General features: G+C 36.0%; 1 protein-coding gene across 5 annotated transcripts; it reads left to right on the top strand.

Moving 5' to 3' along the window:
* Nucleotides 1–4,335: 4,335 nt before the first annotated feature.
* Nucleotides 4,336–7,729, top strand: LOC105232205 (kelch-like protein diablo). 5 transcript variants are annotated; one of them, XM_019992429.2, is made up of 8 exons: nucleotides 4,354–4,393; nucleotides 4,448–4,704; nucleotides 5,317–5,762; nucleotides 5,830–6,204; nucleotides 6,268–6,584; nucleotides 6,904–7,108; nucleotides 7,161–7,262; nucleotides 7,326–7,729. In XM_019992429.2, the coding sequence occupies exons 3-8, from the start codon at nucleotides 5,382–5,384 to the stop codon at nucleotides 7,503–7,505; spliced, it is 1,560 nt and encodes a 519-aa protein (XP_019847988.2). In that variant the 5' UTR covers nucleotides 4,354–4,393; nucleotides 4,448–4,704; nucleotides 5,317–5,381; the 3' UTR covers nucleotides 7,506–7,729. The 5 variants fall into 5 exon arrangements, with proteins under 5 accessions (XP_011212136.2, XP_019847988.2, XP_029408667.2 ...); XM_029552807.2 differs by having other exon boundaries at nucleotides 4,358–4,393; nucleotides 4,456–4,704; XM_011213834.4 differs by lacking the exon at nucleotides 4,448–4,704 and having other exon boundaries at nucleotides 4,336–4,393.
* The last annotated feature ends 1,463 nt before the right edge of the window (nucleotides 7,730–9,192 follow it).

Raw genomic sequence — 9,192 nt, 5'->3', positions numbered from 1 at the left:
AAGCTTTAAATTTGCTTTTAAGCGAAGGTCAATATGGATTTTTCAATATAATTTTAGAGAAGAATTATCCAAAACTACTTTTATGTATCATTCTGTGGATCGTATATATTATTTTTGAACTAAAAAACGTTTGGAATTTTCGAAACACATTTCGGAATATGCCACTAAGGCTTATTCTAAACAATAAAACACTTGAAGTTGGATTTATGTATAATTTTGTATATAATTTATATTAGTTTTGAACATAGAAACATTTGGAAATTGGGAAACACTTGAAAATATCGAAACATTGAACTCTACGAAATATCTATGAAAGTATTACAAAAACACACACATATGTAAAAATGTAAGTACTCAACGAAATATATTTTGCTTGAAAAATGTTTCCTTTTCACATAATGATGGCATTATGTATGTAAGAACTATGTAGCAAAATTGAAATTTTGAAATATGTTGTAGATCTCGAAAGTGGACTTTAGAAAGAAAGAAATTTAAATCATAAATTAATTTTCGGTTGCAATAAGCGGAAATGTAATTGAGGAACATTTTGGAATTTTCGAAACACACTGCATAAGGTTTAAGTACTTGCGTATACGAAAAATACTTTAGCCCAAATATAAAAAAACATACTAAATACCGAATTATATGGATATGGAACGTTTTGGATTTTTTTAAATTTAATAATATACGAAATATGTACATATGTATGTATACGAAAATTTATATGTACATACATACATACATATGATTTAAAGAAATTACATGAATTTTCTGTTACAACAAACGTATATGTGTGTATGGAACAATTCGGAATTTTCCAAACACACTTAATAAAAGTAAAAATATAAGATTTATAACGTTTTTACAAAATTTTGTGTTTGGGGAACGTTTTGGAATTTTCGGAACAAACATAATAAAATACGAAGTATCCACCAGAAAGTTAATATGACTGAAATTAGCAGGCATACGCTTTGGTATTACATTAAACGTGTAATTTATTGCTTTTAAAAAGTTTAAATTGCAATCTATAATGCTAGTAATTATTGTAAAATGCTTTAAACCCTCTTTGTCCACATTTTAAATAAATACTTCATCACTCAAGAGTTTTTAGACATGAGTCAGCCATTAATATATGTACATATGTATATCATGAAATTCCAATTATGCCCACTATTTCACTCACTTCCTAGACACCTTAATAAATCTTAATTATGCGTTGGCTAATAAATCAAAAATTCACCTGAAGACCAAACTATTTAGGGTTATGAATATATGCATATACATACATATGTGTATGTATGTAACTAAGTATGAGTATCTGTGAAGAAATTTGCAGCCAGCCACCAAAGAATGACTTTTATAATAAATGTAATAATAATAATGCCACGTGTGCATTAAAATAAACGAGAATGCATAAGAATGAGTTACCACAAATGTGTGCTGTAGGCTCCTTGGACCGGTATACACCATCGATGTGCGGCGCCTACTTCAAAGCCAACAAAATCCTGGCCGAAAGTTCGTTTTAAGCCCAAAGCATTCGTTTGCGCATAATTTATTGTTCATAAATTCAATTTATGCAAGAAAACTACACCCACACCCACACATACTCATTTACGCTCCTACACACAGAGCAAGAGTAGACGCCTATTCACACTCAACGCGTTAGGTGAAAGATAAAGTTTTCCCATGGTGATGTCGTTGAACGGCGAACGGCCTAACTGAGCAAAAGAACTAAGAAAATGAGAACAAAAAATCTAAACAAAAACAATTGTGGCAAAGAACCAAGGAAATCGCTTTCCAACTTCAGCCAAACACTTATACTCAAGAAGAAAAAGCGCGAAGGCGCGAAGAAAGTTGTGGCATAGGGAAATTTCACCCGTGTTGAAAATGTCCTGACTAGTGTGGCAACCGCAAGATGGTGGCGGAGCATTTAGCAAAAGATGTCAGTAGGAATTTAATTACACTGACATTCTTTAATAAGGTCGAAAGACGCCACTGTCTAAGCCTTTGTACTAAATCAGGAATACTTATTTTATACTTCTTAAAATAAAATATGTTGACAAGGCATTAGAGAGACTATATAGACATATTTCATTAGCCGGTTGAGAATTGTAAACAAATTTTCAGATTGAAAAAAAATTGTATATAAACTTAAAGCTTATAAACAAAGTTTATTAAATGATTTCATCCAACATGATTCTCCTCTTCAAATAATGTTAAATAAAATATAATCATCATTATGGAAAGGATAAGGGAAGAAATCCTTTCCAAGAATATCTAGGCTCTTGTTTTTTTCTTTCGAAATCCTTGCAGTACCAAAATTTTCTAAAAGGAACCCCGAATCCTAAGAATAATTCGAAGATGGCAAAGCAAGTGGTTCACTACCGACGTTATTCGATATCCAACGGCCTTTTGATCCATACCTAGTATTACAGGGCATCTCACAACGGACAAGCTTCTTTAACAGTCCAAGTGGGATTATTCGTGGTCTCACCAGTAATCACCTTATTTACTGAATCTAATGAAATGAAAATGAAAACTGTTGTGGGTATCCACTTTTACACTGATTCCTACTGCCATCCACAAATTCCACAATTTACTCAAGTTCCAGCACAGCTTTTTGTTCTGTTCCTACCAAGTCATTTCACCTGTCTCGACTGGTTGGCTACACACACGTTAATGGCTTAAATGCGCTCAATGCTTTATGGGCTTGTAAAACACAATAAATGCATTTATTTGCGTCAAAGTCGAAGCTCTAACAAGTAAATGTAAATATTTATTTATGAGGCACCGCCACTTGATAAGACTCCTATAGGAAGACATCTACAGACATGTAGGCAGTAAGAAAAATGGGTGTGTCCAAGCGCACATATTAGAATTTATTGTGTTGCTGTTGTTGTTTTATTATATTCCTCTGCACTGCTTTCTCGCATGAGGGGGCGATTTCGATAAACACACGGCTTTGCTCTCAACCTTTTTAATATTTTGTGAGAGGCACCAAAAGTATACCTTGATATCACACTTATAATACCCTCATTTAATGGAGGGTTAAAAAATATTTTTTCATTTAACTAAATGAAAGCAAGCGAACATTGCAGTATCGAACGGATACCGAAACGAACTGATCTTTATGTATACTATTGGTCTTTTTAGTTCCCCTTCTGTTCATACCAAGTTGACCTAATAAGATCAGTGAGAGTCTGCACCTTTGTGCAAACTTTGCAGTGAGAGACAAAGAAAAAGAGAACGAAAAGTAAAGGGACAGATATGGTTGTATCGGGGAGAGAGGGAGAGAGGAAAAACAAGAGAGCAGAAAATAGAGATGTTCAGAGGATACTTATGTACATAGATAAGAAAGGGACTGCGTTAGAGTGAAGGGTTATAGACCGATATGTAGTAAGAAAGGAATATTCAGAGTTAGAGTTAGAGTTAGATCCAGAAATAGTGATAGCAAAAGCAATTAGAATATAGTTCTGGGCGGCATTGGACATATAGTAAGAACACAAGCCAAGTTTGTATATGTCTGAGTCTCATCGCAGAATATTAGAACAATATCTAACCTCAAAACGTAAAACTTGAATTTAACACCCTATATTACCTTAGCAAAAAATAGAGCTCACTAGAAAGGTAATAAATGTATATGAAAATTAATATGAAAGTGGAGTCTAGAAAATAATGGAATTATATTAATTTTACAATAAGAACATATGGTTTTGTGGTACATTGTGGAATTTTCGAAACATACTGCATAAAAGTAAATATATAAATTTTATAACTTTTTGCGAAATTATGTGGCTAAGGAACGTTTTGGAATTTTCGAAACAAACATAATAAAATAAAAAATGTGCATATGAGAATAAATATAATTTATATAGCATCATCCTTAACTTTAAAATTTAAAATCTCTCAGCAAACAATAGTATGTCTCATTACAAACAAACGTATTAAAGTAACAAATATGCCTATGAAAGTTTATACGGAAATAGTGGCTAAAAAAGAAAGAAATTAAACGAATTTTTGGTTACAATAAGAGTATATTTGTATGTGGAACATTGTGGAATTTTCGAAACACACTGCATAAAGTAAATATATAAATTTTATAACCTTTTGCAAAATTATGTGGCTAAGGAACGTTTTGGAATCTTCGAAACAAACGTAATAAAATTGAAAATTTGCATATCAGAGTAAATATGCATTATATAGAATAATCACAAAACCTTAAATTTTAAAACCCGCATTAAACACCCTTCATTACCTTAGCAAACCAGAGAGCTCATTATGAATTACCTAGAAAAACACAAACCCAGCATTTCATTTAAGCGAAAATTCTAACTACAATATTTGTTAGTAAGAGTTCGCATGTTAAGCCGTCCAGTTGTGTCCGCTTTGAGCTGTAAGTAATTATTAAACTATTATAATGTCATGATTAAATTAAAAAGTAATAAAGCACTGCAGTGCCAGTGCATTGTGATTTAAATTACAACAACACAAACCGGTCTGAAAAAATCCCCTCAAGCTGCAAACGCTGTAAAGTGAAGACTGAGCTGCTGTATATAGTTGAAGATTCCGCGATTGGCGAACGTATTGTGATTGACTAACGGCAAAAACGATTTGAGCGTTCTTATCTAAATTTAGATTTTTCTCAAAAGAAGCAATTTAGATGTATGTTAACTCCAAAGAGGCGCGAACGCTATAATTTTAAATGTAAGTAGTTGTCATTGGGTGGACTAAAGTGACTCATTATAGGTTTGATCTGATTTTAATAATTTCATTAACTTATATAATATGATTAAGTAGCGCTATCAAACTATACTATAGTTCGCTAGTTCTAGCGTAGAGTTTCAAACAGATACTGAGTCTGATGTCGTAGTCAAATGTCGTATCTCTTTGACCCAGAAATCATTCCTCCACTTTGGCGATAAGGAATTTAGGTGAATATATTCCACTATCAAACGTTATCGGGGAAGTTTAGATCAGAAATTCAAACTAAATTGAAGTTCGAAATTCTTCATTAATATTTCTCTCGAGAGAGAATATATTTAGACTACAGCAAGGCGTGTAGTAAGTTATCACAGTTTTATATATATGAAAGATTTATCTGTGATAGTACATGGAATAGCGGTGGTGAGAAACAATTATTCTTCCTGAGCTCCAGAAGTATTCCTTTTCAAATTGAGACTGCCGCATTTGAGGAAAAAGATTTTTCATTTGGGAAAACTTTTTAGAAACTCCCTCAATTTTGATTTCAGGCCAGCTGTTGGGAAAGCTTACCATCTATCCTATATATCAAGCTCTCTAAACTTATATTTTTTCTAGATTTTTTCGAGGATATTTCAAAAGTTCGGTTCCTTTAAGCTTTCACTGAACCAACATCACAAATTATGAGCAGTCCATTCAGTGAATGTTCCAGTCACAGTCCTGTGTCTATGTCTCCACGTTTACTTACGCACTCATGTTCATCGGATGCGGCTAGTACAACAACAGTAGCGACCTCGGAGGAATCTCTGAATAACTTTATGCCATCGCCTCCTATGGACTCCGCCACATCGGGCATATACTGTGACGGAACGCAAAGCTTGCTGGACTTAAGCACATCTCCAATTGCATATAGCCAAGAAAGTCTACAAGAAGCAGCAATCGCTTTAACCACAGCACCTTCTACAGATTACAGCTTGGCTAGAGCGGATCTACTTGAAAGCGAGGAACAATGCAACATTTTACGACAACGTGTTACAGAGTATGAAATTAGAAATTTCATGCAGGTTAGTACATACAAAACAGACTTTTACGAAGTTTACTACACACCCCCATTCCAACAACTGTTTTCAGGTTTGCAAAAGTCCAGAATTCTTTGACTTCGACGTCGAACACTTGCAGCGTTTAGTGGAGCATGATGATTTGAATGTGAGCGCTGAGGCGGATGTCTTCTGGGCCATCCGACGTTGGTATAAATATGACGAGGAGGCACGAAGTTGTCACTTACCCGATTTGGTTGCTTGTTTACGGCTGACACAATTTGATGTCGACTTTATATACTCGCATATCAACAGCCTACCTGGTTGTGAGCTACTGGTGAACAAGGCTGTGGAATGGCTCCTGCGGCCTTGCGCACGTGGTACAATATCACTGCGCTACATGAAACCACGCAAAGTGCTACAAACCGAAGACGAGATGTACTCGATCATAGTGCAAACCCGTGGAGATGTGAGTAAACATAGATTTATCGAGAACGCCGGAATAATTACAAAATTAATCTTCACATTACAGCACAGGATCGCGGACAAATGCGTACTTCGCTATAACAAAGCTCTTAATGAATGGCAGAAGTGGACCGACATAAAATTGGAACGCAGTAACTTTGCCATAGTCCAATTGGAGAACAGCATCATCTGTATTGGCGGCTTGGGTCGTAATACCAAGCCGATCAACCATGTTAATCGCTATAATTTGAATACGCAAGCTTGGGAGCCAATGCCATCGATGCAACAGCGTCGAGTTTACATGAGTGTTGCGATGTTGGACGGCAAAATATACGTCTTCGGTGGACAGGATGAAAAATACCAAGCTCTGAACACTGTGGAAGTGTAAGTGTTTTCCAAAAGTTTTCCACAGATTCCAGTGAGCTCGCACTACCATAAGAGTCAAGCGAAGTCAGATGCACGTCTCAAGTTTGACGCAACTTGTCGCTTGCACTGAGAGAGACAACCGATGCTCAATTCTCTCGTCGTCCTGGTCTTTTTGATATATAGTATATATTATTTATCCAATTCGAGTATAAATATAAATTAAAAAGACTAAGACTAACACCAAAAAATTGAAGAAATGCTGAAAAGCGAGAACGTCTCAACTCTACTCATATTCTTCCATCGCTCTGCATCCACTTTACCACAATTTTTTTTCTAGGTTCGATACGGTTGCCGGACGCTGGCAGAATATGGCTGGTATGTCTGTACGTCGAGCTTCTACAGCTGCTGCAGTTTTGGATGGCAAACTTTATGTGATCGGTGGCTTCAACCGAGCGCATTTACGGTTAGTTGAACGGTATGATCCAGCCAAAAATATTTGGACACAATGTGCGGAAATGAATGAGGCACGCGGTTGGCCTGGAGTGAGTCCAAAAAACACAGAAAATATATAACATTTTTAATACTAGACTTTAGGTAGCTGTACACAATGGGCATATTTATGTGATCGGCGGTTGGTTCAACGGCGCACTGCGCACGGTCGAACGCTACAGTTTGTCGGCTAATAAATGGACGACGGTGCGTTTTGTAATACTTGATTTCAACAGAATTTTTTTCAAATTTTATAACGCTTCTCTACAGATATGCTCCTTGAATGTGGCGCGTGGTAGTATTTGTGGACTGTCTATGAATGAAACACTTTGGGCGGTCGGTGGCTACGGTGAGGGCATACTTAGGGACACTGTGGAGGTTTACGATGAGGAAAATGATAACTGGCTGGAAGAGAAAATATTACCAGAAGCTGGTCGATACGTACGTTAAGTATTATAAATTTGTGTGTTTAAACACAAGTTGTAACCCTGTAAAATTATTTTAAGCTGTTCGCAGTGCGAGAACCCTAATTTGTATACCAAAAGTAAAAAGGGCCTTAAAGATAATTTTTTTGTGATATTAAGTGGCAACCCTATTCATATTTTTTTACCATTTTTTAATTATAAATTTTATTACCGGCGGACAAAATATAATGATGTATGATAAACTAATAATACTTAACATTTTGTTTTCATTTATGCACTAATGGCAACTCTATTTTATGAAAACAAGCAAATGTCTGGCCAAATTTCTCAAATAACATTATTTTATTTTTAGATTAGAACACCACCTTAAGAGAAATGTAATTATTTATACTCTTTACAGTTAGCAATTAAAACTAAGAGACAGATATGTAGATGATGCCAAGAAGTGAGAAATATTTCTGTTACTCGCTCACTAAGTGGTTTAAAAAGTTGCCAGATTGGAGAAATTAATTTAACAAAAATTTCAGGGATTCTTGACCGTGAAAAATGAACATAGGTAAGTGCTCCATGTTTCAATTCTACTTCTTCTTCTTTGTTGGCGTAGACACCGCTTTCGTGGTTATAGCCGAGTTTACAACAGCGCGTCAGTCGTTTTTCCATTTCGCCGTTTGACGCCAAGGATTCCAATTGTAGCCAAGTCCTTCTATATCTGGTCTGTCCAACGGAGTGGAGGTCTTCCTCTGCTTCCTCTGACGGCTACTGCGTCGAATACTCTCAGAACTGGAGTACTTTCAATCCTCCTCAGAACTACATAAATGACAAGACTCGAATTATTGAACCGTTTCGACGCCGGATTGTAGTAAAATTGGCTCACACCATCGCCGTCAACGTCAAATTGTTCTAAGTAGGCTACGTCATTCACTTGCTCTAACCTCTGAATGCCCTAGATATAACCCGGTAAGACTTTTGTTTCCAAACCGAACCGAGCTTCGTAAGCGACATCGCTATACTCTGTGAGCTCTTGAAAAGTTCCAAGAAGATCCGAAGTTTTCGAGCTAAATTTGGTTCAGCGATGAAGCCCACTTCTAGTTCAATGGTTATGTAAACAAGCAAAATTGAAGCATTTGGGACGAAGGGAAACCTGAATAGATTATTGAGAGAACACGTCGGTGAGCAGCTAATTTTGCGTTTCGGGAGATGAGCCAACAAGATCGTGTGGTATCACACTGTTAGGCTTTTACTTGTGGGAATACGTGAGGTTTAAAATCTAAGAGGAGGATTGAAAGAGTCATCGAAATTTGAACTCAACGGATGGACCAACTGAGAAGTAGCTGCGGCCAACATTTGAAAAAGATAATCTTCAAAAATAGAAATGCCAAAGAATGTTCATTCGAATGATAATAAATATTCCTTATTTAAATCGTAGTATCTGTGTTTTTTCTCAAAAAATGTAGGGAACCTCGAAGTGGATCACCGTATATATTTTATAAGGCCTCTCACGCTTACTCCTGGGTGCCTTCGCGGCAAACTTATTATACCCTGTTCAGGGTATAAAAAGAGAGCGAGATTAACGGAAACGGAGAAAGAGTGTTCGCCAAACAAAAGCAAAAATTTTTATTCACAGAATCTTCTACTATAACTTACTTTTTCTAAGCTCTCGCTGAAATCGCATTTATGTTAAGCAACTCATTTAAAGCGCTTAGCGCTAGACT

The sequence above is a fragment of the Bactrocera dorsalis genome, chromosome 4 (genome assembly GCF_023373825.1).
Source record: "Bactrocera dorsalis isolate Fly_Bdor chromosome 4, ASM2337382v1, whole genome shotgun sequence".
Lineage (NCBI taxonomy): Eukaryota > Metazoa > Arthropoda > Insecta > Diptera > Tephritidae > Bactrocera > Bactrocera dorsalis.
Note: the sequence above shows the minus strand (reverse complement) of the source record. Positions and strands in the feature narration are given on the sequence as shown.

What these genes read in the sequence shown, in the direction of transcription:
- LOC105232205 (XM_011213834.4), top strand. Translation starts at nt 5,382, where the DNA reads ATGAGCAGTCCATTCAGTGAATGTTCCAGTCACAGTCCTGTGTCTATG. An exon ending in TAGTGCAAACCCGTGGAGAT is followed by an intron (nt 6,205 to 6,267) that starts GTGAGTAAACAT and finishes TTCACATTACAG; the next exon opens with CACAGGATCGCGGACAAATG. An exon ending in CGGCTAATAAATGGACGACG is followed by an intron (nt 7,263 to 7,325) that starts GTGCGTTTTGTA and finishes GCTTCTCTACAG; the next exon opens with ATATGCTCCTTGAATGTGGC.